At 58.2% G+C, this 27908-nt stretch overlaps 10 protein-coding genes across 10 annotated transcripts; 7 read left to right on the top strand and 3 right to left on the bottom strand.

Moving 5' to 3' along the window:
- Positions 1-360: 360 nt before the first annotated feature.
- On the bottom strand, positions 361-2280 carry BJ171DRAFT_485446 (O-methyltransferase-domain-containing protein). Its single transcript, XM_053109107.1, has one exon. The coding sequence runs from the start codon at positions 2193-2195 to the stop codon at positions 612-614; it is 1584 nt and encodes a 527-aa protein (XP_052971961.1). The 5' UTR covers positions 2196-2280; the 3' UTR covers positions 361-611.
- A 206-nt stretch (positions 2281-2486) lies between these two features.
- Positions 2487-4474, top strand: BJ171DRAFT_485448 (uncharacterized protein). Its single transcript, XM_053109108.1, has 4 exons — positions 2487-3017; positions 3184-3430; positions 3669-3898; positions 4220-4474. The coding sequence occupies exons 1-4, from the start codon at positions 2904-2906 to the stop codon at positions 4289-4291; spliced, it is 663 nt and encodes a 220-aa protein (XP_052971962.1). The 5' UTR covers positions 2487-2903; the 3' UTR covers positions 4292-4474.
- Positions 4431-5914, top strand: BJ171DRAFT_485449 (Alpha/Beta hydrolase protein). The gene is made up of 5 exons (XM_053109109.1): positions 4431-4766; positions 4915-5152; positions 5303-5378; positions 5504-5583; positions 5706-5914. Exons 1-5 carry the CDS (start codon positions 4553-4555, stop codon positions 5803-5805), a joined length of 708 nt encoding a protein of 235 aa, XP_052971963.1. The 5' UTR covers positions 4431-4552; the 3' UTR covers positions 5806-5914.
- Positions 5915-6232: 318 nt separating this feature from the next.
- Positions 6233-6941, top strand: BJ171DRAFT_594896 (CTAG/Pcc1 family). The gene is made up of 3 exons (XM_053114558.1): positions 6233-6406; positions 6544-6672; positions 6765-6941. Exons 1-3 carry the CDS (start codon positions 6393-6395, stop codon positions 6874-6876), a joined length of 255 nt encoding a protein of 84 aa, XP_052971964.1. The 5' UTR covers positions 6233-6392; the 3' UTR covers positions 6877-6941.
- BJ171DRAFT_485451 (mitochondrial import inner membrane translocase subunit tim22) lies at positions 6942-8547 on the bottom strand. Its single transcript, XM_053109110.1, has 4 exons — positions 8345-8547; positions 7885-8084; positions 7542-7614; positions 6942-7335 (listed from the first exon to the last, which is right to left on the bottom strand). Exons 1-4 carry the CDS (start codon positions 8478-8480, stop codon positions 7250-7252), a joined length of 495 nt encoding a protein of 164 aa, XP_052971965.1. The 5' UTR covers positions 8481-8547; the 3' UTR covers positions 6942-7249.
- Positions 8548-8696: 149 nt separating this feature from the next.
- Positions 8697-15654, top strand: BJ171DRAFT_564374 (uncharacterized protein). Its single transcript, XM_053113301.1, has 19 exons — positions 8697-8933; positions 9148-9220; positions 9458-9649; positions 9856-9956; positions 10207-10380; positions 10505-10708; positions 10826-10921; positions 11124-11226; positions 11310-11383; positions 11614-11836; positions 11966-12058; positions 12156-12437; positions 12608-12894; positions 13039-13275; positions 13463-13606; positions 13749-13900; positions 14118-14328; positions 14535-14863; positions 15048-15654. The coding sequence occupies exons 1-19, from the start codon at positions 8784-8786 to the stop codon at positions 15463-15465; spliced, it is 3543 nt and encodes a 1180-aa protein (XP_052971966.1). The 5' UTR covers positions 8697-8783; the 3' UTR covers positions 15466-15654.
- Positions 15655-16137: 483 nt separating this feature from the next.
- On the top strand, positions 16138-18779 carry BJ171DRAFT_485455 (cytochrome P450). Its single transcript, XM_053109111.1, has 5 exons — positions 16138-16429; positions 16748-16940; positions 17039-17248; positions 17341-17658; positions 17850-18779. The coding sequence occupies exons 1-5, from the start codon at positions 16209-16211 to the stop codon at positions 18447-18449; spliced, it is 1542 nt and encodes a 513-aa protein (XP_052971967.1). The 5' UTR covers positions 16138-16208; the 3' UTR covers positions 18450-18779.
- Positions 18780-18814: 35 nt separating this feature from the next.
- On the top strand, positions 18815-22050 carry BJ171DRAFT_485457 (uncharacterized protein). Its single transcript, XM_053109112.1, has 7 exons — positions 18815-19354; positions 19449-19637; positions 19857-20076; positions 20298-20421; positions 20516-20785; positions 20897-21312; positions 21662-22050. The coding sequence occupies exons 1-7, from the start codon at positions 18899-18901 to the stop codon at positions 21778-21780; spliced, it is 1794 nt and encodes a 597-aa protein (XP_052971968.1). The 5' UTR covers positions 18815-18898; the 3' UTR covers positions 21781-22050.
- BJ171DRAFT_485459 (peroxisomal biogenesis factor 11-domain-containing protein) lies at positions 22040-23885 on the top strand. Its single transcript, XM_053109113.1, has 2 exons — positions 22040-22066; positions 22287-23885. Exon 2 carries the CDS (start codon positions 22441-22443, stop codon positions 23707-23709), a length of 1269 nt encoding a protein of 422 aa, XP_052971969.1. The 5' UTR covers positions 22040-22066; positions 22287-22440; the 3' UTR covers positions 23710-23885.
- Positions 23886-24251: 366 nt separating this feature from the next.
- BJ171DRAFT_418025 (6-phosphofructo-2-kinase-domain-containing protein) lies at positions 24252-27817 on the bottom strand (the record flags this gene model as incomplete). Its single annotated transcript, XM_053107320.1, has 12 exons — positions 24252-24623; positions 24794-24874; positions 25083-25141; positions 25278-25347; positions 25465-25477; positions 25585-25837; positions 26086-26225; positions 26387-26561; positions 26691-26949; positions 27238-27293; positions 27491-27514; positions 27604-27817. The coding sequence occupies 12 exons, from the start codon at positions 27815-27817 to the stop codon at positions 24252-24254; spliced, it is 1716 nt and encodes a 571-aa protein (XP_052971970.1).
- Between the last annotated feature and the right edge of the window lie 91 nt (positions 27818-27908).

A 27908-nucleotide genomic window follows, 5' to 3' on the forward strand; every position in this document is an offset into this window, starting at 1 on the left:
ATCAGGTCACCATCGGCCCGCCAGTCGCTCACCGGCCGTCGAGCGCCTGTCCCGCTCTTCTGTGCTCCTGGATCCTCAAGCTGGCTCATCGTTATCCCGCTGCGACGCAAGACTCTGCTGGCATCGATCCGCCAGTCGCCGGCCTCCGGCGAGGCGTGGGATTGCGGCCTGCGCTGGCCACCGCGCTCGATGATCGATCTCTGCACGTCCCCAGCGTCGCTCTCGTCTGGGATGTCGCTGTTTTTCGCTGTCCGATGTCCTTCTCAGTTGCGACACCTGGGTTCCTCGAGGCTTCATCTTGGACGGCACGGGGTGGCATCCCAACATGACGCACCATGCACCTCTTGGCCCGGAATGAAGCATAACGGATCGAAATATGAATGCATTTTTTAAAATCTCAAGGTCCAGGGACGCATGCTCAGAGCAGTTTATCAGCTTTTGCCGCAGACATGGCTCTTGGTCGGGGAGAGGGCACTGAAAGCCGCCGTTCCAGTGACCATGGCATCGCACTTTCCATCCCTCGCTCTGAGGTTGGCGGGTCGTTTGAGCTGCAGCTCGAAATCTATTGGTGATCTTGCATGGGCGCAATTTCGTCAACGTGTGCATGTGCTCTATTGCACCCGCTTGGTGATCGAAAACCCCTCGTAGCCTTTGACGCCAAGGGTCTGGAAGGCAGTCGAGTCCACCCGGAGATCCGAGCTCAATAGCATCAGGAATCCCTGGACGCCGCTAACGCATTCCTCGCCGTTGGCATGGACGCTGGGGACGATGCCCTCGCGCAGAATGTTGTTGGCCACGATCAGGCCGCCAACGCGAACAAGCTCGATGGAGATGCGCAGATACTCGGGGTAGCTTGCCAGATCGGCATCGATAAAGACAAAGTCGAACTGCTGGCCTTCGGCCTGGAGCTTCTGCAGCGACTCGAGCGCAAAGCCTTCGATCAAATGAACACGATCGCCGAGGTTGGCATATTCCATGTTCTCGCAGGCAACGCGAGCACAGATCGAGTCGATCTCGAGGGTGGTGACGGAGCCGGTCGTCAGATTCGAGGCCATAAAGAGTGTGGCATAGCCGCCCATGGTGCCGATCTCCAGGATGCGATCCGTGGGCTGGGCCAGAAGCTGCAGGAGCTTGCCCTGCGCGTAGGAGATGCAGTTCTGCGTTTCAAGCCCGTGGTTGATTGAGTTTTGGGTGCAGTACTCCAGATGTGCCTTGAGCTGGATGTCCTTCTGGTGGAACAGCGTGTGAGTCAGATGGTGGTCGACGGCCTTGCCGTTCTCGATCGAGATGTGCAGATCGGGCGGGGGGTGGGCATGCAGCTCGGAATGGACGTGCGAGTGAACCAGGGCATGGGCCGCCTGACCCGGCGAGCCCACGGGAGTCCCGACTGCAGACACAACGTGGAAGGGCGAAGATCCCGGCGGGTGCTGCAGCGAAAGCGAGTGCGGCAGATGTGCTTGTGGGAGCTGTGAAGTCAGGGCTTCGCCAAAGACGGGGTGGGTCGGGAGCGGATGTCCTTGCGCGCCAGAGTGCGCATGCGAATGGGATGGGTGGTGCTGCAGGTGCTGGAGATGCTCTTCGATCGAGTCGATGGTCTTTCGCTTCTTTCGGGAGGCGCTGTGGCCGATGGGTGATGATCGCGGATAGAGCTCGTGGGAATGGGTGTTGTACTGCCGCCGAACAACCACCACAAAGTCATCCGTGCCCGAGACTCGCTCCAGATGGGCGTAGATCTTGGCCTCGCAATGCTTGTAGAGATATGACTGGCGCGGCCGCGAGTAGTCCGTTGGACGCGATCGGGGCTTGACCCCATGGACGCAGACGTAGAGCTTGGAGACGTAGCGCAGGGCTTCGGGATAGATACAATGGTAGGATTCCTGCGAGAAGGCGGCGCCTTGCTGCCGCTGTTTCCGCTCGAGCTCCTTCTTCCAAAAGGTCTTGACAGTCTGGCAGTCGCGGATGGCAAAGTTCTGGTTGGTCTGGTGGGCATATGTCCGCAGGAGAGCCTCGAAAGACTCCCAGTCCTGTTGAGGCGGACATCCAAATGGCGGGAGATGGTGCTCTTCCTGGTGGTCGCTGGGGACGGAAGTGGCCAGGACGAGCGAATTCTCCACGGTAACGACGACGGGGACCTCGCCCGCGATCGTCGACGGCGACGAGGCCACGGCAGAGGAGAGCTCGGACTTGTCCATCATGAGGGCTGTGGATGCGGGATGCTGTGGGGCCGGTATGTGTTCAGATTCTGGGGCAAGAGCGGATGGATTCTGTGCCAGCCCGAAGAGCAGGAGAGAGGCCAAGCGGCGGCGCGCGAGCCAAGAGAAGAAAAAAAGCGCCCTCGGCGGCTCCAGCCTGGATCGAGGGCACGCCAGCCGGCTCGAGCCAGCGCTCCCGGCTTTGCGCCAGGCGCCCATCACAGCCTCCGCCCCAGCGAGCCCGCCCCAGCGCCGGGTCAGACACGCAGCCATGTCGTTCTCGTCAGGTAGGCTCTGCAGCCCAGGCGATATGCCGACCCGGAGACGATGCGGCCGCCGCTGCGCCGGCACCGCTGAGCAGTACTGCACAGATGCGTTTGGTGCAGCATACTTACCCCGCCCTTGCCCCATGGCATCGATGCTCCCCTCGACCTTCGCCCTCGACCAGCTCTCAATGTCCTGGGCGGATACGCCTCCAAGGTCAAAAGCTCAATCGAAACAAGCATAGAGTCAAATCTGCCGGCGGTCAAGGCCTCGCTGAGCTCGGTATCGGAAACCATCCAGACCAATCTGCCGGCGGTCAAGGCCTCCCTGGGCTCCGTCTCCGACTCCATCCAAACCAAGCTCCCAGTCGTCACTGCAACCATCGCCAACGCCACTTCGTCCATCATCCAGACGGTCTCGCAAGCCACGGCCAACATCGATGACAGGATGAAAGACGTCCCGCAGGGCTTTAGCGAGCGGGAAACGCAGGCCGCCGCACTCCCATGGATGGGCTGCCCCAACGAGGAAGAGCTGCGAAAGCAGATTCTGGCCCTGTCGAGCGTAAGCCTTGGTCTTGAAGATGGATCAGCGTGGTTTTCGGATGCCCCGTCCCTAAAATGCTTGCAGCCATATCGGACATGCCGAATGGGCCATTCTGTCTACAATATCGAGCTGGCCGATATTTACCCAGGCGCATACGCCCATATGCCTCCGATCCACTCTCCAGGACAAGAGGGTTTTCCTTGCTCCGCCTCCGCCAGACACATCGTTCACATTCGACTACCAAGTACAGTTCCCGGACTGCATCGCCATCTTGAAGGTCGACCCACAGTTACAGCGAATGCGCTTCAATCTGGTTCCGGAGCGTATCAAAGAAGAACCCTTCTGGCGAAACTACTTTTACCGCGTCGGGCTCATCAAGCAGTCCAAGCTTCTCGGTCTGCAGGGCCTGGGTGCAGCCGACAACCCACCTGGTGTGTTTTCAGTGGCAATCGCTCAAGATCCATGGGTCTCGCTGGGAATCCTTGGCTCCACTTGGCTCCACTTGGCTCCACTTGGCGATCGGATTGTATAGAGTTGCGATGCTCGCTGCGGATGCACACTCCCGCTGGTGCTTGACGGCAACTTGTTCGCACATCGTCGACGCATCGGCTACTATTTGATCTCGTCGACGAAAGACTGCTTACCACAATCCACCTGTTGGCACTGCAGACGACATTACTCCTCCTCTCGCTCTGGCTCTGGAGAACGATGCCAGCCGCGCCCCAGCCGTGCCGGCCCAGACGCAGGCAAGCAGCCACGAGGACAAGCTCGCTGCAACCCCGATCGCGGGCGATGCAAGCAAAACGGTCGTGCCTGGGGCCATCGCGCATACGCAAGAGGTAGCCGAGCCTGCCACGACGTCGCCAGATCTGCCAGATCCCCTCGAGTTCGATTTCCAGGTGGGCTTCCAGAACAATGAGTCAGCAGTAAAGGTGCCGTGGGTTGTGCCTTGTTGCTGCCAGGCGACTCCTGACCGCGGAGCGGACGCATGAGCGAACTGCCGGTCATGGGCTTATTCTTGACCAGGCGGCTATGTCGGGCAAATAAGCCTAAAATCTCGATGCCAGCCTCACCCACCAGCTGGATCAATGCGCTGGCGGGCTGGTGGGCAGATGCGTCGACGCATGGGCTTGGAGGGAGCTGGCTGTTTCGGTTCCCGACTCAGTGGCTGGCTGTTTGATTGATTCGTGGCTCCCTTTGTCATGCCCAATGCATTGCAGATGGCCGACGCCGAGGTCGACGACGATGTCAACTGGGAGGAGGAGCTCCAGAAGCAGCTCGACAAGGCCTGATGCCTGTGCCCAGCTCTGCATGCCATGGCCCATCTGGCAGATTGGCCCGAGCAATGCCACGTCGGCGACAATAGAGTTTTTCCCAGAGTATCGCCGCAGGTCCACCCAACAACCAGCCCGGGCTTGGTGGGCCAGGGCGATGACAAATCCAGATCCGCGCATATAAAGCCGCAATTGTTCCCATCTTCCGTTGCCTTCCATCTCGCCTTCCATCTCGCCCTTCCATTTGCTGTGCCTGCCGACCCGGTCCAGCTTTGCATCATGAACTCCGAGTGCTGCACCCTGCCCCCCTGCTCCAGCGACTATGTCGCCAAGGGCTCCGAGATCGTGCTCGGCGACCTGCCCGCTTACATCACCGGCGACAAGCAGTCGACCAAGGCCATCGTCTTCGTCTACGACATCTTTGGCTACCACCCCAACACTAAGCAGGTTGCTGATCTCCTTGCCTCCCGGGGCTTCTTTGTCATCATGCCCGGTACGTCCATCGCTCCATCTAGCTTGCGGCGGTCTCAGTGGCCATCCCGGTTGTCACGATCGCCACAGAACGATCGTTACCGTTGCTCCTGCCCCCTTGACTGGCTTGGCTGTCCATCTGACAACAGCGCTGATTTGCCCCGTCGTAGATTTCTTCCGTGGCGAGCCCTGGAACACTACCCCCTTCGAGATGGCCGAGCTCGTCGCCTTCCTCGGAAAGCGAGTTCCTCCCGAGGTCATCGAGCGGGACACACAGACCGCTGTCGAGTATCTGAAGGCCCAGGGCGTCACCTCGATCGGCTCGGTTGGTCTCTGCTGGGGCGGTCTGCAGACCTTCCGTGGTGGCATTGCCGGCCACTTTGCTGCCGTTGCCAGCGCTCATCCCAGGTTCGTCGCCAGCCTCGACCGATTCGACCGATTCGACCGATTCGACCGATAGAATGTTGTTTATGCGCTTGGTTTTAGCCAGCCATCTGACACAAATCCGAGTTGCTGACTCAATGTCGTATGCCTGTGTCCATCCATCCCTCCTTCCAGCATGCTCAACGCCGATATTGCCAGAGCCCTGAACATCCCCGCCTGCCTCCTCCCGTCCAAGACCGATGCCGATTTTGTAAGTAGACTATCGGCTTGTCTCCGATGTCGATGTACCATGCTCGGCAAACGATGTCGTGCACGCTGCGAACGGAGCCTATCGATCTGATCCATCACATCCGTTTTCATGTCCCACCCTGCCAGACTGAGTTCTTTGAGATTCTCAACGCCAAGCCCTTTGGAGCAAAGAACGTCCACCAGCGATTCGACGACATGCACCACGGGTAAGTGGTTCAGCCAGGCTCTCCAGTGCATCTACATGATTGAGACCAAGCGGTATTTGCATAATTTGTTTCACTCTGAGCGCTGCTGACGACTCGCACAATCGACGGCTTGTTTGAAACAGTTGGTGCGGTGCTCGCTCGGACTTTGCCGACCCCCTCAACGCCCAGCGAACCTCCGAGGCTGTTTCGATCCTTGCCAAGTTCTTCCACAACACTCTGTAGCGGCGGGGCAACTTGAGCCAGATGACGGCCTTGGCTTGACCCGTCTTTGCTCGACATTCAGTCAATCCAATAAAAAACGGGACATCTTGGTTTTTGACCATTGACTGAATATTTCGTTACCCAATGCCATCGCGCCCGGCCATGCCCATTCTGTCATGCGGTGCTACGCCCTCATTCATAGCCTGAGAAAGGTCGCCTCCATATTCAGCGTGTCCAAGAGCGTCATTCGCTGCTGGCACTCCGAGACCAGCCGGTGGAAGGTGTGCAATCCGTTCGCCGATCGGATCTATCGCAGTCAACCCAGTCCCACCGGGATTCTTCCTCACCACGGTGCGATGCAAATGGAAACCGATACTGTCCGTCAATGCGCATCGCCCTTCTGCCAGGGTGCAGTCGTGCGAGAGAACCTTGGTGCTTTGGACTCGACACACTCTGCTTGCCATTGTGGGTGATGTGCGGGTGGTTTTCGCGGGTGCTGGACTCTCCGCCTTCACCGCCATCTTGGCCGTGATCTCGATTTCGATTCGGCTTTTCGACAACGACACACAGGCGATAGATACCACTCTCCAATCGACCACAAATCCGCCATGGCCAACCAGCTGTAAGACCTGTCTGGCTGATCCTTACCGCTGCGGCATTCGGCCACTGCAGCCGTGGAACTGCAGCTCCATGTCCGCTTTCTTGGATCTTTGGATCTTTGGATGGCTTATCTGGTTGCGCTTGTCCCTCGGCCAACAGGCAAATTAGCGTTCCTTTCCCAAATGCCGCCCTGGCCCAGATCGCCCTCAAAACCCTCTCTGTCGACAGAGAGCTCAAGTCCGACCAACTGCAGCGGGAAATGCGAGTGGAGGGGCACTATCTGTACATGTAGGTTTAAGCGCCTTTGAATCGGGTTGATACCTGCGCTCGATATCGAGGCTCGGCGATCTCGGCTGACCCGGGTGCTTGAATCTCGCCAGCGATTTCAAGGCTTCGACAGCACGCCTGCTGAGGGCTTCGGTCTCGGGCTTCTTCGATATGCTCATTCTGGTGTGTCGAACGATGGACGAGTTCGCCCATGTCGAAAGCTAGCTTCTATCGCCAGGCCGCTCACCCAGCAGTCAGCATGGCACCACCACCAAATTTCTTGCACCGGCGGATGGATGAGTCGATGTATATTGATCAGCGGATCGAGTACAGAATGACAGCAGACAGATATAACTGGTGCGGCGCCCTCCCCGTTCCTTCTACGAACTTGGCGACGTCCGAGGTTGTCGAGGGATCGAGACGATGCAGAGCGAATGCAACCGAGCATGAGGGGGAGGCGCAACAAATCAGGCGGATTGCCGTGACCACAATCGAGTCCCAGGGCCGACAGGGGCTTATACGTAGAAACCGCCCCGTCGTTCCAGATCCCACGCAATCATCTCCAAATCACAAAGAGTTCGCTCGGAACAACGCTGGTTTAGTCGCTGTGCCGGATCCAGTAGTCGATCGCAGCCGAGAAGGCGGCAAAGCCGATGCAGCCGCCGACCATGGCTTGCGGTCCAGCTGTATCCCGACGCATGGGTTGCGAGCCCGGGCCATCAACGAGCAGCGAGAAGGGTGAATTCCATGAGGAGTGAGCATCATCGGTCTGGTTGCAGATGCGTCCACGATGGCGACTTCATCCATATCTGCCTCGACGGCACATATCCGCAATGGCGGATGCATTCAGATTCGCTGCTGGATCAGTCGACCTCGCCGAGCTCACGTACCTCGCGCAGACATGACGGCTCCAGTGAAGCAGCCGGCACTCACGCCGTTGTAGATGTCGTTCTTGGCACGATACTGCGGATGGGTGGGAGTGAGCAACGTTCGCACATCGAGCATGTGTCCGCCAATTTCGTTCATCGTCGGACCCGAAGAAGAGGCAGCATAATACAGCGTCAGGTTCTTGAGCAAGTTTTGGTGCGGATGGCTTGGCCCAGACAAGCGATTAAGCGGATCATAGCAGTCCATCGATGCCTTTCCATCACAAACAACAAGCTCCCATTACAGACACAGGCACTCATACGGCCATGGCCGTCAAGACCTTGTCTCGGGCCGTGCTATCCTTACCGATTCAATGATGCACTCGCTTCCAGAAAACACGGCGCCGATGACGGCCATGTTCTTGGCAGAGGCGTAACTCTTTGACATCATGTCCTTGAACGTATACTTGAACTGGTCCTTGGTCGACATCTTCTGGAACTCCTCGGTGTTGAGGCCCATGTCCACGCTGGACATGAACATGCCAAACGCACCGCCGAAAACAAAGCCTACATGGTACCAATGGATGGCGCTGCAGCGTTAGGCGGATCGAGAAGTTGCAGGGAAGCCGTGGGGCTGGCGATGTCGTCGTAGCAGATATGTGGTCGGCGCAGCTTGCTCCCGAGCCAGGGTATGCCGATCGACAGCAGTCCTGCACGCAGGCACGCAGCAGCCTCTCTGCGCCTCTACTGCACTTGTCCTCTGGCTCGGCGATCCAGATGCAGAATGTCCATGTGAACCGGTCTTGCAGGGCCGGCTCGTCCATTACCGATGGCGCCGGAGGTTGCGACCTTGACGGGGCAGCTCTCGCCCAAGGCCTGGAACAGGGCCTTCATCTCCGGCGGGGGCTCGTTGGGATCCTGAGGCTTTGCAGGCATCCCCGGCATTCCTGGAAACGAGCTCATGTTGTCTGGGTGCTTGTGCGGCGGGATCGGCGCTGGTCGGCTGCGGGCTTGGGAGGTTGTTCTCGGGGCTGGGCCGGTGTTGCGCCCGTTCGCAGGCCCGACTTTTTTTCGGCGCATGATTGCGGCTGGAGCCGGATCGAGCCGCGCCGGATCGAGCCGCCGGCTCGCGACAAACCGCTGCCCCCTCGCCCGTTTCGCTGGCTCGCCAGGCCATCCAGACCGATCGCCTAGCACCAGCACCAACACAGACCATCGCGCACAGCGGACATCTCCCAAAGGCACCGTGCTGGCCACCCAAAGACCATGGCGGCGCCCAACGTCATCGAAATCCCCCTCAACAACAAGGAGGCCGTGCTCGAGGTTGATCTGAGCGATCTGCAGGAGAATGCCGAGCACATTCTGAGCATCCTGAAGCAGGAAAAGGTGCCAGTGGCCCTGTTTGCCGAGTTCGCTGTGAGTACCGATATCGCCGACCGAGCCCACGACAAGCACAGGATCGTTCCCCGTTCCAGTACGGCCCTTGCTTGAAGCCATATGCAGCATCGCTGTGCTGTCGGGCATTTGCCCGCCGCTCACCAATGCTCATCGGCCCACATCTGCATCACCCGGCGGCCACATACAAAGCTGATGTCCGTATCCCCCTCGTTCATGTCCCTCATGCTCATAGGATGAGTACCACCAGCGATCGATGTTTGACCACTTCAAGACGTTCCTGAATGAGGGCCTTGCTGCGGCCAAGAGTGAGTCTCCGGCAAACCACCAGTCAGCGCAGGCATCGTCCCGAGTAGCCCGGCCGGCTATTCCGATCTTGTTGGATATCCTCGCGCTGGCTCTCTCCTGGATAAGCCTCCACAGACCAGCCAGCAATAGGATCGACGGTGCCCCAAGTGGGATATGGATACTTACTACACTGACCATATCCATGCTGGCATCCTCAACTGACTTTTTGTCGTGTGTCGACGACCACTCCCCAACAGGCGCCCGGAACCAGGATCCACAGCATCTGCTTCTGCTCAACAGCCTGGCGTCTTTCAACCTGAACGAGGCCCGAAAGTGCAAGCTGAACACCGAACAGAGCGAGCGAGAGCGCTTCATCAACGCCGCTGTCCAGTACTACAACGAAGCCGATCGTATCGACAGCCGCGATCCTCTATCCGCTGTCGGCAAGGGTGGGTACTGCCGCGCCCTATGATACAGACTGCCGGTCTCGGCGACACAGCATCCCGAGAATCCAGGCTGTTTTGTCGGTTCAGAACATATGTCATCGAATGCCTGGGCCGTGGCGACCTGGTGCCCTGCGGCTCGACGCTCTGATGTAGACCCCGCGAACACATGGACTGCCGCTGACTCTGCATTCCCCTTGTGTGTACCCCAGGCGTTCTACAAATGCTCCGCGGCGAGCTCGTCAATGCGATGCAAGCCTTTATGAACGCAACCAAGATGGATCCCAACTGCATTCCTGCCTTGATCGGGCTGGTAGGTCTGGAGGGCAGCGGCTCTGTCACTCAGAGTGTCGGCGCAACGGGTGATATCGACTCAACTCTCAATTTCAGCGTTGTCGGCTTGTTCTATCGAGCTGCCGGCTTGTTTCAAGAAGTCATTGGTGCTCTCGTCGCGAGCTTCAGCTTTCGTTTAGCGCAGACTTGGGCTTGGATTCGGACTGGGACTCGGGCTCGTGCCGTCTTTCGTCAAACTGATCAAGCCCGTCTCTCTGGACCGTAAACAGGCTGCGGCACAGGCACGGAAAGGCGAGATAAAAATGGCGCTGTCGTTTTACCAAAAGGTCCTTACGCTTGTGCCCAACCTCAAACCCGATGTGCGGCTGGCCATCGGCATCTGCTACCACCAGCTTGGCATGAGCGACCATGCAAGACGGGCGTTTGTCCGGGTGCTTCAGCGAGTACGTCGAGTGACATTGCTCAGCGCACGCCACCATTGCTTGCTGTTATGCGGGATTTGGCACTTGCTCGCAGCCCCGACGTTGGTTGCTTAACAGTACTTTGATCCGCTTTGGTGCGATCCAGGACAACCGCAACGCTGATGCTTGTGCGCTACTGGCGGTCATGGACTGGAATGCCTCGCGCAAGCCCGGACTCACTGATCCTGTGCGCAAGGAGCACTCGGAAAGCTTTGCCAAGTACCTCAAGATGGGCATCGAAATCAACCACCAGCATCCGCTCATCGCCTTGATGATGGCGCAGCGCTTCATGTCTCGAGATCTCAAGAAGGTACACCCTAGGATAATTGGCTGTGGCCGGTGGCTGGCTTGATTAGGCGGCTATGCACTCTGCTCTGCCTCGTGGTTGGCCGATCTGACGCCGTTCGGGCACTTGCGCAATCTGCAGGCCCTTGTCTATGCCAAAATTGCCGTCAAGTACTCAACCTCTCAGCGACTACTGGCCGACTCTCTGACGACTGAGGGGCGTGCCTACCAGGCATTGGTAACGACAGCCGCGCACGACTTTGCTCCATCTTCCCCCCATACGTCCACACTCACATTCGCTCACACCCACTCACACCCACTCACATCCGCTCACACCCACTCACAACACGACGCAGTCAAACGAAATAGAGCATTTGTTTCCCACGCCTCTGCCATCGCTAACCCATTGAATGTCGCTCCTGTTGCCCGCATCCACTCAGGGCAAGTATGCCGAGGCTTTTGAGTCCTTCAAGAAGGCCGCGGCACTGAATCCCCGCTCGCTAAAATGCCAATATGCCTTGGGCGAGATGTATATCTACCATGGTGAGTGCATTTTGTACATCCATGCCCCGCGCCTGCAGTCCCAAGCACCCACCGTGCTGAATATAGTGTTGGGTGATGTTTAGGTGACATCGAAAAGGCCATCGAGTGCTTCGAGGCTGTCCGGAAAGGCGAGCCCGATGACCATGGAACCATCAGAGTAGGTTGAACCGGGGCCGAAACGCGCGTTCTCGTGTCTCCGCAGAGACACTCCGTGGCCAGGCCGATCAAGTGTCGCGCTTCTCACGTCTGGGCGATTGCTTTACGTTTATTGTTGCCACGGCTGTGTCCTCGCAGTGCTATATTTGTGGTCTTGTACATGTCCCAGTGTCCTTCTACAGTGCGATCACTCTAATTTAGTCCTTCTTGTGCTCGTGTGCTGTTTTGCAGAGGCTGGCGTCGCTGTACGCACAAAAGCCCGATTCCAAGAAACAGGCATCTGAATGCTTTGAGAAACTCAAGAAGCTGCTCAAGATGGATCGAGAAGCCGTCCTCAAAGAAATGGGTGTCAAGAGCGTTGAACTGAAGGAGGACGACTACCTCGTCGACCCCGATATCCATATCGAGATGGGCCGCCTGGCCGAGGGCACCGACATCAAAGCGGCACTTGTCGGTAAGCACATGCCGATCAATGACTCGCATCATGCACTGCCGCCCGTTGGTACCGCGTTGGTCGAGCATGCATAACATTGATGGATTGTCGGTTGCTCCCAACGCCCCATGATCCACTCGGCCCCAACAGCCTACGACAAGGCCGTGCAGCTCATTGAGAAGGGAGGCGACACCGTCGAGCCCGAACTGCTAAACAACATCGGCTCGCTCTTGGTTCTGGAAGGTCAGCCGTGGCTCAGTCCTATGCAACGCGCGCGATGTCGTTGCCCTGGATCCTGGTACTAAACCTCCGGTGGTGTCTTGGTGCCGTACTTTTATAGCCTCCAGCGAACGAGTCGCTGCCGACGAGCGTCAGCAGCAGGCGCTGCTCGCCAAAGCGCGCGGCATGTTCCTCCGTGTGCGCGATATTTGCACCCAGCGCCTTGGGGAGCCCCAAGATGCTTCGAATGAAGCGTTGGCCGATGAGGTGGTCCAAAGGACGAAGCGAGTCAGCGTGACCTGCCGCTACAATCTCGGGCGGTGCTACGAGCGTGAGGGCAGTCTCGACAAAGCCCGCGAGCTCTACGAGGATGTTTTGAAGGACCATCCCAACTACGTTGACTGTATGTCCGGTGTCGAGTTGTTTCAAGCTGGCGGTGCATCGATACGGCTCGTGGAGGCGCGACTGGCGGCGGCCGCGTATTATAAGGTGCCTGGGCACTTGCCACATGCCACCTGCGACTTCACTGACGCCATCCTGTGTTCTTGATGCTGCTGTTCATGGCGCCTGCAGGCTATCTGCGCCTGGCCGCTTTGCAAATCCGTCTGCACAACTTTGCCGAAGCCGAGGATTACATCAAGGATGTTTTCACCATCGATCCAAAGAACATCGATGCCTGGCTCATGCTCGGCGCGCTTCAGCAGGAGCCTCGTGAAGGAACGGTCGCCCAGTCGTCGGCTCACCGCAGGGCGAGAGACACCTACGAGAAAATTCTCAAGGAAATCGACTCGCATGATACCTACTCTCTGTGCTGTGTCGGCAACTTGAATCTGTGGTTTGCCAAGAGAGACGCTGCCAATGTAAGGAACCCCTTCCTCCCAACAGAGCCAGTCTGCGTGGGTGGGGGTGATGGCTCGTGAAAGACATGGTTCGAGCTTGCCTGCTCGAATGGCACCGATAGACGCTGGCTCACATTGAGAAATCCGCGGCCACCGGTCTCGCAGAAAGAGCAGCACCACCGCCGTGCATACGAGTTTTTCGACAAGGCCCTACAGTGGGACAATCAAAATGCCTATGCCGCCACAGGCGTCGGCATCACCCTGGCTGTCCAAGGGCATCTCTCCGAGGCCAGAGATGTTTTCACCCAGGTGCAGGAAACGACTCACAACAACCAGTCGGCCATCCTCAACCTGGCGCATGTCATGCTTGAGTCGAACCAGACTGGAAGCGCCATCGCGCTGGTAGGCTATGCCCGTATCCGATTGCATGCAAAGCGACAGGGAGTGTGGGCGCGTGAAAGGGGAACGAGACACCAGACTCTTTGGAGCCAGCCGTGGCGGCTCTGTGCTCGCACATGCCCACGATCGCTGCCAAGACCGACGACAAGACTGGTGCCAAGATTGCTGATCCAGCTGAAACCATTGACAGTACGAAAGCCTTGCCAAGAAAACCAACTACCAGGACCCCTACATCTTGCAGTGCCTCGCCCGTGGTCACTATGTTCTTGCCAAGACCCTGAAGGTCGTTGCCTGCGTTGAGCATATTCAGAAGGCTGTCAAGTACCTTGAGAAGGTGTGTGACTCTCGCGAGAACTGCAGCGGTATGGGTGAAAGGAGTCAAGCCCCTTTCTGGCCCCGACCTTGGATTGGATCCAGAGTAACTCGGCCACAGCTATTGACGATCTTCCCAACCTCCATCCGGCACGCCGACGCAGGCCCTTCGGCTGACCCCCAGCAACTTGACACTGCTCTACAACCTGGCGATCGCCAAGCATCAGATTGCCAGCATCCTGAACGATCTGCCGGCTGAAGAGCGAGACGTTGGTCTGATGCAGAAGGCAGTGGATGGCTTGCCTGTTTGCAAAAGGTAAAGGGACGCCGCCATCCTTCTGATCGAGGTGCATGATCGAGATGCATGATCGAGGCGCATGATCGAGACGCATGATCGAGGCATACAGACTTGCTCTCTGTCGCGCATTGTCGGTGCATCCAAGCCTCAGATGGCTATGGCGACAGCGTTCTGGTTCACCTGTGCTCTAATGATACATGCGCAATTACGCTCACCACACCGCTCTGCCTTCCAGACTGCTCACATTCCTGGGCACATTCAAGGAAGGAACGACCGAGTACAGCTGTAAGCATGCGACCTCGCGGGCGGTTCACTGTGACGCCATCGCAAAGACTGCCCTGAAGCGCATGCACGAAACCGGAACCCTCACCAAGGTCAAGCAAGAGCGGCTGCGTGCAATCGAAGAGGAGCGCCGACAGCTCGAAGAAAACCGCAAGAAACAAGAGGTAAGGCCGCCTTGGTCTCGGCCTTGGTCTCGGTCTTGGTCTCGACGCTCTATTCACGGGTCGCCCGAGATATTGGCTCGCTGGATGACTCAACTGACCCGCGAATCTTGCCTGTCCGAATGCGCGGGATTCCGGACTGCGTTGACTGGCTCCCGTCGCGGTGACAACCTCGACTGACTGTAACGATCCCACCCTGAAACCGGCAGAGAGAGCGCGCAGAACTCGAGGACCGTCGCCGCCAGCAAATTGAGGTCATTGTAAGGCAGCTGCAGGACAAAACCAAGGAGAACACTGAGAAACAGATTCGCCAGGAGGAGAACGAGCGCGAGACCCAGTCCCAGAAGGAAGGGGCTCGACGTGGAAAGTCGCGCAAGTCTGAAAAGTCCAAGGACAAGGACGGCTTCATCCAAGACGACGATGGCGAAGACAACAGCGATTACTTTGGCGACGATAACGATGCCGATGGTGCCAGCGGCAGCGAAAAACACAGCCGCAAGCGCCGAGAACGCGATGGCGACAAGCACGAGAGCCGAAAGTGCGTCTAGACGAGATTGGCTGCAGCACGGGGGAATGGGTGGCAACTGATGTGCAGCGGACTGTATCTCGATGGATGCAACTTGCTGGGATCTGACCATGTCTCTTTGTCCCTGGCCACGCTTGTTCGTGGCCGCATCGTGACTCTGTTGACGTTATCGCACGACACTCTGCTGGATTGATAGGAAGAAACGGATCTCGAAGAAGCTCAGTCGCAAGACTCACGATAGTTCAGACGAGGACGCCGGCGACAACAGCGGCGATGCAGGAATCCAAAGAAGCTCCGACGCTCACCACAGGACAAGCCACCGCAAGCGCAACAGCAGCGATGAGGACGACGAGGACGAGGACGTTGGCAGACGCAAGCGTCCGTCCAAATACAACTCGAGCCTGTCCAAGGCCAACATCGATAGCGACGACGAAGAGGACGACGACGATAACGACGACGGTCTGGACTCGAACCCGCCAAGCCAGGACGTTTCTCGCAGCATGCAAACCCTGAACGGCGACGACGACGACTACGACATGGCCGTCGATGACAAACCCCGTCCCGAACACGACAGTGCCCTGAGCAGTCCCCAGTCAGACGACTCGGAAGCTTGAGCGGCCACCGCCTGTGCCGACATGGCTGCGGTTGGTTGTGCCAAGCCTGGAGATGGGGGGGGGCCAAGACAGGCGCAGGCAGCCAAGCCGGGTCAATGGGATCAGCTTGGGCTTTGCGGCTTGTGCAGACCGAAGTGGGAGACCCGCCACTGCTTTCCTCTCTGTTGAATACACATGCTGAATGCCACCGCAGCCATCCACGGCACACTACCAGATGAATGGAGGGAATCGCTGCGAGTGCCATCGCGGGGTGCTGCGAGAGATGGATAGCCTGGCTCGAGAGATAGATAGTCTGGCTCGAGAGATTGATAACCCGGCTCGAGAGCAGCCCGAGATCTTCTGGGAGATCGCCTGCATGGCCCGAAGCACAGGGACAAAGGGGTTGCACACTCCTTCCAGCAATCGACCGGATCGATCGCCGCAGCCGATATTCCAACAAGCGCCCAACATCCAAGCACTCGCTTACTCGCCTCCACCCCAGCCCCCGAACAAACCCGAACAAGCGCCCGAGGATCCATCAACCACCGCCGGATAATCGGGAGATTCGTTGCTCACCGCGGCCAAAGGACCAACGCAGCCGATGGCCCAACGGAGCCGAACGGCGCCCGCACAGGCAGCCTGGCAGGCCGGACTACAAAAGGAACCGCTCTCGGCCTCCTCGGCCCCCATCCATCCTCGCCCATCGAACCCGTTCCAACAACTGCACCTCCTCATTCTCCTCTGCCGATCTCTACTCAAGCGCAATGACCCTGGTACTCGCGCGAGCCACTCTGATCGCCGCTGGCACGATCGCCACCGTGCTGTCGACCCGATACCTCATCTACCTCATCAAGAGCTTCAGCTCGCCGCTCCGCAAGCTGCCCGGAGCCAGCGACAGTATCGCCAGGGTGCTGCTCGGCTCGCTGAACTTTTTCGTCTTTGGCGCCGACAAGATCCACGAGGTTAGCTACAAAAAGCACAAAAAGTAAGCGGTCCGATCGTGTGTCTGATTGTGCTGGCAGACACTCCTGCTCCATGCTCTATGCTCCATACTACATGCTCTATGCTCTATGTTCTATGCTCCATGCTCCATGCTCCATCCCGCTTCATGCTCCAGCCGCCCTCGCCCATGTCCGATGGCAGCGACACAATGGCACGCCGTCCAAGCGCGGCGCTGGTGGCACTTGGGCTGTCTTCGGAGGCCAGAAGCCACTCCCCACTCCCCACTCCCCCACCCTCTCCCGCGCTCGTTGATGCCGGTGCTCATCGCCTCTGTCATCCATCCACCTCTCTCGACCGCCAGGTACGGTCCAATTGTGGTCATCGGCGCGAACGAGATTAGCATCGCCGACCCGGAGCTAGCCAAGGCCATCTTGGTGACCGACAGCTTCCCAAAATCGTCTGACCGCCTGGGCAGACTCCGCGATCCGGTTGAGCCCCCTTCGCTTATCGCCATCGCCGACGACAATGAACACCGCAAGCTGCGACGCACGATGGTAAGTATCGATGTCGGTGCAGAGCTCAGAGCTGCACACATCCACGCTCCGAACATCTTGACTCAGTGGCGCGACGGTTGCTTCTCTCCCACTTTTAGGCTTATTCGTTCAGCGTCAAGGGCCTGGCATCCCAGGAGCCGCTGATGATGAACTGTCTGAACAACGCCATCTCCTATGTCGACCAGAAGTGGGCCAAGGAAACCAGCAACAACCCGGACGAGTTCTCTGTGCTTGATATCTGGCAGCTGCCCAACCGCTTCGCCCTTGACGTCATCGGCGAGACTGCCTTTGGGCAGACGTTCCATATGGTAAGCGACATGACATTTGTCCACCAAGCTACGAGGCACCAACTCTGCCATATCCTGCATTTACTCAGTATATCCGTTCGCTGTTGCCCCAGATCGAGAACGGCGCCCATCCTTTGCCCTTGGCCATCGGCCGCAATCTACGCCACCTCTCGTTCCGATTTTTGTTCCCTTGGACCCGCTACCTCCCCTTCCTGTCCATCAACCGCCAATTCACCAAGGACCGCAACTTTATGCGAAGCTTCACCAAGGATATGGTAGAGAGCCGTCGCAGCCACCCGACCGACCGACACGATATTCTGCAGCAGCTCCTGGATGCCAAGGACCCGGAGACCGGCAAGCCCCTCACGGATGCAGAGATTTCGATCAACAGCCGCCTCTTCCTGATTGCCGGCAGCGAAACGACCGCAAATGTGAGTCTCCTCTGCGCCCGCCCTTCCATCTGTTGGCTCAAAGAGTCTTGTCTTTCGTGGGTCGCATCGCATATGCATAGCCTCTGCACCCGATTCCCCACTTGCTTTCGCCACCGATTCGAGCGCGAAAGGCCCAAAATTGCGAGACCACTGACTCATGGCCATTTCTTGCCCATTTATCGACACAACAGACCATCGCCCTCACCATCATCCATCTGTTCGAGTATCCGCAAGTCAAGGCGAAGCTTCTTGAGGAGCTCGATGCCGCCGAGCTCGATCCACGCACCAATTTGATCGACCACAACGTTGCCAAGAATCTGCCCTACCTCAACGCCGTCATCTCCGAAATCATGCGCTTCTGCCCCACCATCCCTCAGGGCCCGACCCGAGAGCTCCCTCAAGATATGTACCTGGGCGGCTACTTCGTTCCCAAAGGCACCGCCGTCGTCATTGCGACATTCTCGACCCATCGCAACAAGGACATCTGGAGCGACCCCGATACCTTCCGCCCCGAGCGCTTCCTCGAGGACAACACAACCTTCCGCGGCCTCGAGTCCAAGTGCGAGCTGGTTCCGTTCTCGGCCGGCCCGCGCAACTGCATCGGCAAGAACTTTGCTCTCATGGAGCTCAGGATCTTCCTGGCCAACTTTTTGAGGAGCTACGACATTGAAGATATTTCCGGCCAGAGCAAGGAAACCCGTTTGATGGTCACGATGCGCATCAAGGGCGACAGCTACAAGGTCCGCATCCGTCCGCGCCAACGCACGGTGACTCCCACCCCGGCTTCGTGATCCTGCGAACCGGCAGCGATTGCTGAAGGTGTCTGTGGTTGGCCATCACTATTCCCCCTCCCCTCTTTGTAATTCCTCCTGCACATGCGCCTGTGTCGACAATGGTTGTTGTGTCGACCGTAATGACGGCACAGCCGATCCCGGATGGAGCGAATCCCCGACTGGCTGTCCCCGATGTCTCTTGATTTTGCCCATCAACAACTCTTCTCCCACCTCTAGTCCTCATTATGTTTTGTGTGTTTGTTCGGGGCCTTTGTCGAATATGGAGAGGCCCCCCAGCGGTGTGCATGGGGCTCTCGCTTGAATATACGCAAGGGGTCTCGAACACAAGCTGCAAATGAGAGCAACCCAGTCGTCGCAATCGCCCTGGGTTCAGCGGCTTCCGCCGCGTCTGGGCCTTTGTCCCCGATCATCGTCGCTCTGCTCCACACCCAAACGACGTTCACGATATGTCGACAAAAACCTCTGGTGCATCGGCCAATGCACCAAAGACCCTGTCGGTGCCGCTGACGCCCCAGCGGCCCAAGCCTGACAGCGCTCGCCGAGCGATGACTGACCTCAAACGAGCAAACCCGTCCGTCCCAGGTCTCTCAGACCGATCCGCATTTTCCAAAACCCGAGACGATCGCCACCAAACCGGCCACAAGTATACGCCTTATACCATCCCAAGCCGCCGGGCGATCGGCAGCGTCTCATCCGATCGCTCAAGTCCAGATCCTATCGACATTGACCCCAATGATGAAATAGGAAGCACCGCGGGACATCATGAGCAGGCCCATCCGAATCGACCCGATCCGGCCGAGTCTTTGGCGGCGCCAGGACCGGTTGAAGCAGCGATCCAAGAGATAAGCAGGGAGTCTACGACGACTGCCGCCTCGGACAGAGACGATGAGGACGATCTCGATGTGAGCCCTGCGCTATCGCTGCCCGCTGCGGATGGCCGGCTTGGCCATCGATCCGGCAGACTAACAGCGGCTGACGCATCTGTTGCGGACCCAGGTGTACGGAGCCAAGATGTACAGCCAAATGCTCGACCGGAAGAAGGAGCTGCCCGAGGCTCAGTCTGACGGTGTCGCTCTGGAGCTTGATATCTGGAGGATGAAGGAGGCATTTGCGGAGCGCCTCGAGATCGATCCGGGCGATTTTGCTGCGGACGCCTATGAAGAGATCCAACTGCGATCGGAGAAGGTGAGAGCATGCGTGCTCTTGGGCTCGAGGCAGATCCGAGAGAAGGCTACCCCCTGTTCGCTCGGCGCCCTTGGTTGCGCTGCGACTTGGCCGAGCGATCCATAACTCCGTGGGGACCAGCTTGTCGCTCTGCTGCTGTGCCTGCATTCCCAACCACGAAGCCATCTCTCTTGTCTCATAAATAACTCGCTGTTGCTTCTGTCCTGTGCTCTCGCCCAGATCCTCCTTGGTACTGGTCGCGCTGTCGTCGATGAGTCGGGAATCTACTGGAGCGGCAAGGTCGATGCCCTGGCAGAAGATGAGCCCATGCGGCTGGCCGGTGGGCTAGTCTGCTTCCACTGGCCCTACGGGTGCATGGAGTGTCCGGCTCTGGAAGAAGACGTGCTGCGGCTCAATCTGTTGGAGAACTCTGTCGATGTCCGCTTCGGCGTCGACGCATGTAAGTCTGGCAGCTCGTGTCGATGGTGAGAGAGAACTTCCGAGCATACAGTCGCATACGAGCGAGATTGGCCATTGACGGAAAGAAAAGTGCGATATGCATTGCAGCCAGACGCACTTGGAGTCACAATTGAATGGACCTGTTTCCTTGGTTGTGTGCGTGAGCTGCTTGAGTGGTTATGCAGCGAACTAAGTGACCGGTACCTCTGGAACGGCCCGCAGTCAACAGCTGGCGTAGCGAGGACTGCTTCAATCTGATCGTGGAAAACCTCTCCAGATGCAAGAAGGAGATGCGAGAACAGCAGTCCAAGGACAAGCCCGCGATAAGCAAAGACTGGTCCCACAGGTTCGTTGTCGATGCTCAACAGCCATTGCCATTGCCAGTGTCAGTTTGTTCGCATGCCATGTGCATGAACACGGCACTGACCCATCGGCAATAGCTTACGACACACAGACGCAGACTCCGCAGCGGATCCTCCGAGCTCGAGCCAGTCGTCGATGGTTACCTTGATGAAAATGATCAACCCGACACTCTCCGCGATCCGGCCGGTGACTGGGACAGCCCCAGCAGCCCAGCCAGAATCAGCACAGTTGGTTGCTGTTGCTGCTTCTGTCTTTGAAGCGACCCCGTCCACGGATTTAAGCGTTGATCCGGACGAGATGACAGCTGGTAGACAAAGTGGAATGGATCGGATCCACAGCACGAGCAGGTGATGTCTGACTGCTGCATCGGACCTTTGTGTGTTTTCGGATGGTATTCCCACCACCACTCGATGTCAGGACTAAAACAACCGCCCTCGCACATTCCCCACAACCCGCAGAGAGGCTCTAGTGCACGCCAGCGTCCGCACCGAAGAAATCCACAGCGAGCTCGCCAACTTGCGGGAAGCATCGCAGCAGCTCATCGAAAGCCAGTTCAAACAGGCGCTGGAATGTGCCAGCGAGGAGAAGGAGAAAGCACACCGGCTGGCCGAGCGGATATATCAGGATGCTCTTGCCCTGGCCAGTGCCCGCTACGAAGAGGCCGTGCGGCAGGCCCAGCACGCCCGAGACAGCGGGCTGGCTCTGTGGGGTCCGACATGCACAAAGCTCGAGCAGTTGGTCCACGACAGTAGCAAAGCACAAGCGGCGAGCCTGGAAAAGCTGGTGGTGCTCTCGGAGACACTCACCAGAGCATCTGCTGATACTCCAGAGCGGCCGAAATGCGGGCTGTGCTGCGACCAGCCGGAAAATTGTGGTAAGACATGCTCTCTGCACATGAAGACGGGTCATCATTCATGTTGCCGACTAGTTGTACTATTGGCTTGGTGGTGCTATTGGCTTGGTTGTAGTGTTGTCGGCTTGGTAGTGCTGTGCCGTTGGTTGTGTGATTACCATTTGTACATTTGTTGCAGCACTCCACTCCAACTTTTATTACTTGTAGTATTACCGCTCCAACTTGTGTTAGCGCCTTGGTTACTTGTGCTGACCCCATGCGACCTTGCTTGCCTCTCGAACGGCCCGATGGATCTCTGCCCGTCTTCTCACTCGTATCTGGATATTGCTCCCTCTCGCTGCAACGCCATCCTCCTCGCCACGGCGTCCAGTATTCCATCCATGCGAGCACCGCCTCTGCTCGCAGTGCGCCGAGCGCCTCGCTGAATCACCATCGGGCCTCGTCTGTCCGTGGGATCGCCAGGATGTCATTCGCATTGCCCTGCTGTGATTCCTCCCTCACTGGCTGCGTCCTGCGCTGCCCCCCACACAGCCGGCTGCCGCCCCCCCCGTCTCCGGCCCATGAGGCACCCTGCCCCGCCCTGTCCCGCCCTGTCCTGCCTCCTCTTCCGGCCGTGGCCGGGCCGAGACGGATGCCGCCGTCTTTGTTGGCTGCTTGCCGTCCGATGTCCTGTTGCTGCCCGCCCACGTGCCGGGCTGGAGAGTCAAATAGAGCCTGTCGCCGATTCTCAACAGAACTCCCGCGAGCAGTGCCCCGTCCACAGGTGTGCATTTTGGTAGGCCTCGGCAGCCTGGTTGTTTCTTGGATTGCATCGGTGTCTACCAGCTGGAGCCTGCGTCTCTCATTCCACAGCATCCACATTCCCATCGTGAAGCACCCCGCACTTCTCCCACGGCGAGCTGACCGTCGCGCTGACCTGCTTTCGTTGCTCCGACACTATCCCCGCCCGGCAATCCTCCTGCATTGCTTCTGCCGACCGGCCCCATGTCCCACAGCCGCATCCCAAAGAGGTCCAACCCGGCCTCGCCCATCCGCAAAACCCCCATCGCCAAGTCTCTGCCGCCGCTCCCGGCCAAACCCAGCCCTCTTACCGAGTCTGTTGTCTCGGCCATCTCTCCCAGACACCAGTCCGACTCGTTCTCCAGCGGCATGAGCATCCAGGATCCCAGCGCATCTGCCTCTCGCTCGACCCAGACTCCCACCGAGCGAGCCTCAACCGGCTCCAGCTCGCATCGTAGCGCCAATAAGCACACCCAGTTCGAGGTCGAGCCATCCACAGGACGCAGCGTCGCGGATGAGCCCAGTGCCGGTCAAACGGGGCCGGTGTTTCATTCGTGCGGTGCTCTGCCATCCGACCTTGAGAGGTCAGCTCCGTCCGTGCAGCCGCCCCCAGAGCCCGCCGTCCACCGCACTGCTTCACACGAGCAGCAGCCCCGAGGCTCGGACCAAGCCGAGGAGCAGCCAAAGGGCCGAGCAACGATGGTGGAGATGGCCATGCAGACCGAGGAGGAGGTTGCCGGATTTCGTCCCGGCGCTGAGCCCAACGTCCCTGCCGCCGCCGTCGCCGCTGCCGTCCACCACAAGATCGCCGAGCTCTCCAAGGCCCTGGCCGCGACAGAAGACCGTCCACATGCGTACAAGACGCTGGCCCACCCCTTTGTGCTCCTGCTTGTGCTCCGCAAGATTCTCCTGAAATCCGACGGGCGGGACAAGGTCTTCAAGATCGCCCAGTACATCACCAAGCTCCTGCTCTGGAGCCAGTGGCTGCCGGCATCGAGGGTCAAGCGCCTCGAAAAGGCCGTTTCGAGCCTGTCCATCTGCCGCAAGATCATCCGCCTCGGCCTTGTGCTGGACCCACTGACACAGCTGCACGAGAACGGCATCGTCTTTGGGTCGCTCACCTTCCGGCCCAGACCCAACAGCCTCACCCCAATCCAGCAAGTCTACTGCTGGCTTGCCGTCATGAACGACATCTCCGACGACCTTATCTGCCTTTCCAAGATCGGCGTGCTGTCGGATTCGTGGGCCGGCCGGATGACACCCGTCTCGGACCGCCTGTGGTTCTCGACGATCTGGATCGATCTGTGGTTTGCCCTGTGGGACTACCGCTCTTGTGTCAAGCACCACTGGGCCCTCAAACAGCCCTCCGTCCCCAGGAAAGCCATCTCCGGTTCCACACCGCTGCCAACACGACCGACCGCTCAACCAGTCGAGAAGGACTTGAAGCAGTCTCGCGAGCGCCTGTTCATGGCCAAGCTGCAGATCCTCAAGCTGCTGGCCGACGGCCTCTTCTGCGGGCTCGATGTGTTCTATCCCTCCAAGCCGAGCGGCGGATCCATGGAACTCACCCAGCTATGTGCGGCCCTAGTTTCTGGTGCCGCTGGAACATACAAGCTGTGGACCAAGAGCGAGCTGTGATCCCACGCACCATCACGGCGCCACGAACTGCTCAGCTGCCTCTAGCAGTCGCTTGATACATCATTCACATTCATAACCGCATACAATTGAGAAGCCCCTGAGTTTCGAGGGCATGAGCTACTGCTGTCGTGGTTCAGTACCGATCCCTACATATATATCACTTTGTCCATTCTTGATCCGACCTCCCCCGAGCCCAGTCTGCGGCAGTGGATTCGTGCGATATCATCCACGGCGTGAACGGTCCAGCTTTTGGAGGTCCTGTCTAGCTCAAGAATCAGTTTCGTGTGGCCAACTAAACGGTGGAAGGCGCAGCGACGGCACTGGCTGTCAAGCGGACCAAATATGCAACGTATTATTTTGGCTTCTGTGGCTACAAAGCACTGACATGAACGGGACTGATTATCAAACTGTGAACTGTGGACTGTGGGCTGTTGCGAATGAGAGATAGTGGAATGGAGGCAAAGACTGTAACTTGGACAGACGCTCTCAGGACATTTGCGAGAAGGGACAAAGCGCTTGTCCAAGCATCTGGCGAGTGCAAATCACTCGATGACAGAGAAGCTGTCGGTATCGTGGTCGTATTTGTATCTGTGGCCGACAGGGAATATGTTGCAAAGGTCAGTCGTGGGCGAGCGAAGCAGGCGGTGTTGTAATGTCCAGGCAGTCTCACAGAAGCCGGGCCACTCCAGTAGTCGCCTACAACAGTGTACGAAGCACTGGCAGCCATTCAAGCCGTGCCGAGCCAAATGACGCCTGGACCACAGACAGAGCTGTCTATGGTCGCATACGTACTTGATCAGCTCGGTGCCGTAAGGCTGCGGCTTGAGGCAGTAGACAACGTGGAGAGGAACCTCTAGGGTCGGCATGTTCTGGAGAGGGATGCCTGTGAAGTATCCCAACAGCGTTCTTGTGACCTGGGAGGCGGAGGCGGGCGAATCAGAGGCAGAGTCGTGAGTGAATGGCGGTGAAATCAAGTAGCTGCGTGTAGACAGAAGCTTCTGTTGCCAGTCCGCGGCAATGCTTGCAATTGCGTCAACGTCCGGGTCTCCAGCATCAAACGCCCGCGCAGGCAGACAAGACTTACGACGTGATGGGTGATAATAGCGACATTGGTCTCCATCCGCTCCAGCTCGATGACGATGGGTCTCAGTCTATCTATGACATCCTGTGTATGAGGACGGCACGATTCCGCTTGGTCAGTTCACTCGGCCAGCTCACTCGGCCAGCTCACACAGACAAGCCAGGAGGTCGCCCTTGTCCGCAGCACGAGCCCTGCTCAGAAGAAAGATGGCGATGGATTGACTCCACAGGGCGATTCGGTTCGTAGCAGGGCGGTTCGGTTTGTAGCAGGGCCGTCCGCGACCCCAACGCACCATGTATGACTCGCCACCAGGTCCTGGATAGCGGTAGTTGAGTTTGTTGAACTGGCGCTCTGCAACAATGATTGCATAGGAAGGGTCAGGCTATCAAACAACAAGCAGTTGCGCAAGTAGATGCGACAGAGATCCAGGGAGACATTTCTCGAGGCACAGAGCTTGTGATAGTCCTGGGAATTGTCGGCTGCCTACCCTGATATTCGCGCGGATAACGCCGCTCAATCTCCTCGTAGGTCATGCTTTCGAAAATACCGGCGTTGATCTGGCCCAGAACGCGCAGAGACGCACACGTTAACACAGGAAGAATCTACAAGGACACTGCGGGGCCGTCCGCTCGACTGCGATGTGTGCGGAGCGTTCCTTTCCTTTGGATACGCACCTCATTCAGAGTCCTACAGAGCGGGCCAGCGATGCCAGGAATGTGAGTCGACTGCGAAGCGGTGCAACAATCAATCTTTGGCCGGACAGCACTGGCAACGCAGCAGCGCGGGAAACCTACTTTATGTGCTTGATGTCGCAGGCGGATTGGTCGAAATAATCGCCTGTTTCGATCGTCCGTCTGAGGGTGGACGTCCAGACACTGAGACAGCCGTGTGCATCCGTACCAAAGTTTTCGTCCAACGAAGTAATTGAGTCTTGGGTCTCGATGGGCGGGTGGGAGTTTTGGATGAATTGTGCGAGTGCCGAGGCGTACTGCCGACCGCGCGCGGTGAGAGGCGGATCACCGCCAATGCGGTGCTCGGTGTTGTATTCTGTCAGAGGGACGCAGAGCGGGCATATGGTCGATTGGTCAGAGCAGAAGGGGAGGATTGTTCGTAGAGAAACACGAGGACAGAATATCCACGGAGCGGTCGTGCTCAACCAAATACTGTCCCAGAATACTATTGCATAAAGAGCAGACAGAGACGCCGAGGAGACAGGTTTTGCGACGAGAGAAAGGTGTGGATGGATAGCTACCGAGTGAATGGCGACGGATCATCGAAACTGCAGCCGTCTTTACCTGACTCGCCGTGTCTGCTGATCCAAATCGTGCGCTGCTTGATATGCATCTGCATCAGGTACAACACACAGTGGCTGGCAAGGTAGCCCTTGATATTGTGGGCAATGACCTTCTTGCCCACATTGATGATCTTGATGTACCTATGGAGTGGGGGCGAACGCCGTGCCAACCCAAGAGGGTTGATCCTGCGTTAGAGGACTGCTCGCTTCCGATCCAGCAGAGCCAGCCAGAACAGCCACTCATCGACACACAAAGCGATGGAGATCGAGACACAGCCAGCAACAGCAAGGCACAGACTCACCCCATGCCGTTGTCCTCTTCTTCCTGAGAGATGGTCTCGTAGCCGACTTCGTAGTTGCGAATGCGCTTGCAGAAATCCTGGATGGCGAGCTCAGAGTCCATGTTGAGGTAATCCGGACCCCGCAGCTTCATGCGGATGTTTTGGTCGAGCACCTCGCCCTCGGTGCAGATGCTCTCTGGAAGGGCGGAGTTGGTTCGTAGGGGCACGGATGTGGTTGTTAGGGTGGTGCACACAAGCAGCAGGAACCCTGTCGCTTGGACGGAGCTGCAGCCGCCCGGTCAGGGGATCAGATGCTTAGGCTTACCAACAAAAATACAGCGGATCGACTTTTCTTGGGCAACACGCTCCAGGAGCATGGCTCGCCGCTCTTTGGTTGAGTTGGTGGCATCGTGGATGCCGACCTTGCCGCCCTTTTTCAGCCACGCAATAAGCTCCTCGAGGGTGTCAGTGGCAAGCTGGTCGCGGATAGCCTTAGCCTCCGAGTTGTGCGGGTCGAAGAACTTTGCGTCGTGGGTCGTCGAGTTGGGTGCGGTGACAACAACAGAGGGCGAGATCGGAATGGCCTCGGAGGGCTGGACCGCAGACGAGGCGGTGTTGGCCGATTGGTGGTCTTGGTCGATGTTTTCTTTGGAAGGAATCCTGATCGTCGGCAGAGGATGCGCCTCCAACGGCCGGTCCGAGGCGTCCGAGGCTCGAACGCATGCAATGGTGCTCCGGGTCGGAGAGGGCGAGTGGTGCGTCGAGCCGAAGGTGAAGGGCGTGCCCATGCCCGAGCACTCGCCTGTCGAGACCGCCGGGGTCGATGCAACCTCGGGGGTCGAGATAAGCGGAGTTGTGATGGTCGACATGACTCGCCTTCGGTTGCCGACATTGAAGATCTGGGTGCGGAAGCCGCACCAAACAAGGTCTTGAGAGCAGCGCGAGGGGGAGATAGTTGCAAAGTGCGGTTAGTGTCTGGAGAGAATCGTGCGACAGCAGCCGGCTCTGGTAAGTGCCGCAAATAGTCATACTGCATGCATGCGGGTGCGAATGAGCGGGCGTGAAGGTGGGTGTTGGTGGTGATGGTGCAGCAAAGCGTCTCGAGCGGCACGGTCTGGGACTCACAACGACACAGCTTCTTGCTGATATCTGTCGACAGAGGGCAAGCATTAGCAACCATGCGGCCAGTGGCCAAGAGCGATAAGCACAAGGGGAGATAAGGGCTTGCGCGTGCTTACATGACTTGCCGCGGGCGGGCAGGCCGACCTGACAGAGCCGCGACCGAAAGATGTTAATGCCGAGGGTAATGCGGATAGGGCGAGAGGCTGCAAATGGACTGGTGCTGGCAATGGCGATGATGCTGATGCCGCCGCCGAGATTGCTGCCGAGATTGCTGCAGATACTCGGGCAGAGGCAGGCCGCTCTCCCGCCATCGATAGAGATACTGACCATGAAAATAACAAGCTTGGGGCCAAGCTCGTTCTTCTGCTCCAGGATATCTGAGCGATATGCAGACTGGCGTTAGATTCCGATCGGGGCCCCA

The sequence above is a fragment of the Polychytrium aggregatum genome (assembly GCF_025602895.1).
Source record: "Polychytrium aggregatum strain JEL109 chromosome Unknown BJ171scaffold_1, whole genome shotgun sequence".
NCBI lineage: Eukaryota > Fungi > Chytridiomycota > Chytridiomycetes > Polychytriales > Polychytrium > Polychytrium aggregatum.

Excerpts from the sequence above, each read along its gene's own strand:
- BJ171DRAFT_485446 (XM_053109107.1), bottom strand. The coding sequence starts at position 2,195 with ATGATGGACAAGTCCGAGCTCTCCTCTGCCGTGGCCTCGTCGCCGTCG.
- BJ171DRAFT_485448 (XM_053109108.1), top strand. The coding sequence starts at position 2,904 with ATGAAAGACGTCCCGCAGGGCTTTAGCGAGCGGGAAACGCAGGCCGCC. Across the intron at positions 3,018-3,183 it reads AGATTCTGGCCCTGTCGAGC|GACAAGAGGGTTTTCCTTGC; the intron begins GTAAGCCTTGGT and ends TCCACTCTCCAG. Across the intron at positions 3,431-3,668 it reads TGCAGCCGACAACCCACCTG|ACGACATTACTCCTCCTCTC; the intron begins GTGTGTTTTCAG and ends TTGGCACTGCAG.
- BJ171DRAFT_485449 (XM_053109109.1), top strand. The coding sequence starts at position 4,553 with ATGAACTCCGAGTGCTGCACCCTGCCCCCCTGCTCCAGCGACTATGTC. Across the intron at positions 5,379-5,503 it reads CCAAGACCGATGCCGATTTT|ACTGAGTTCTTTGAGATTCT; the intron begins GTAAGTAGACTA and ends CCACCCTGCCAG. Across the intron at positions 5,584-5,705 it reads TTCGACGACATGCACCACGG|TTGGTGCGGTGCTCGCTCGG; the intron begins GTAAGTGGTTCA and ends TGTTTGAAACAG.
- BJ171DRAFT_594896 (XM_053114558.1), top strand. Across the intron at positions 6,673-6,764 it reads GAGGGGCACTATCTGTACAT|CGATTTCAAGGCTTCGACAG; the intron begins GTAGGTTTAAGC and ends GAATCTCGCCAG.
- BJ171DRAFT_485451 (XM_053109110.1), bottom strand. The coding sequence starts at position 8,480 with ATGAGCTCGTTTCCAGGAATGCCGGGGATGCCTGCAAAGCCTCAGGAT. Across the intron at positions 8,085-8,344 it reads CGCAACCTCCGGCGCCATCG|GCTTTGTTTTCGGCGGTGCG; the intron begins GTAATGGACGAG and ends GGTACCATGTAG. Across the intron at positions 7,615-7,884 it reads GCGAGTGCATCATTGAATCG|TATCGTGCCAAGAACGACAT; the intron begins GTAAGGATAGCA and ends ACCCATCCGCAG.
- BJ171DRAFT_564374 (XM_053113301.1), top strand. The coding sequence starts at position 8,784 with ATGGCGGCGCCCAACGTCATCGAAATCCCCCTCAACAACAAGGAGGCC. Across the intron at positions 9,221-9,457 it reads GGGCCTTGCTGCGGCCAAGA|GCGCCCGGAACCAGGATCCA; the intron begins GTGAGTCTCCGG and ends ACTCCCCAACAG. Across the intron at positions 12,059-12,155 it reads CTCGCTCTTGGTTCTGGAAG|CCTCCAGCGAACGAGTCGCT; the intron begins GTCAGCCGTGGC and ends GTACTTTTATAG.
- BJ171DRAFT_485455 (XM_053109111.1), top strand. The coding sequence starts at position 16,209 with ATGACCCTGGTACTCGCGCGAGCCACTCTGATCGCCGCTGGCACGATC. Across the intron at positions 16,430-16,747 it reads AGCTACAAAAAGCACAAAAA|GTACGGTCCAATTGTGGTCA; the intron begins GTAAGCGGTCCG and ends CTCGACCGCCAG. Across the intron at positions 17,249-17,340 it reads TTGGGCAGACGTTCCATATG|ATCGAGAACGGCGCCCATCC; the intron begins GTAAGCGACATG and ends CTGTTGCCCCAG.
- BJ171DRAFT_485457 (XM_053109112.1), top strand. The coding sequence starts at position 18,899 with ATGTCGACAAAAACCTCTGGTGCATCGGCCAATGCACCAAAGACCCTG. Across the intron at positions 19,355-19,448 it reads ACGATGAGGACGATCTCGAT|GTGTACGGAGCCAAGATGTA; the intron begins GTGAGCCCTGCG and ends TTGCGGACCCAG. Across the intron at positions 20,077-20,297 it reads CCGCTTCGGCGTCGACGCAT|TCAACAGCTGGCGTAGCGAG; the intron begins GTAAGTCTGGCA and ends AACGGCCCGCAG.
- BJ171DRAFT_485459 (XM_053109113.1), top strand. The coding sequence starts at position 22,441 with ATGAGCATCCAGGATCCCAGCGCATCTGCCTCTCGCTCGACCCAGACT.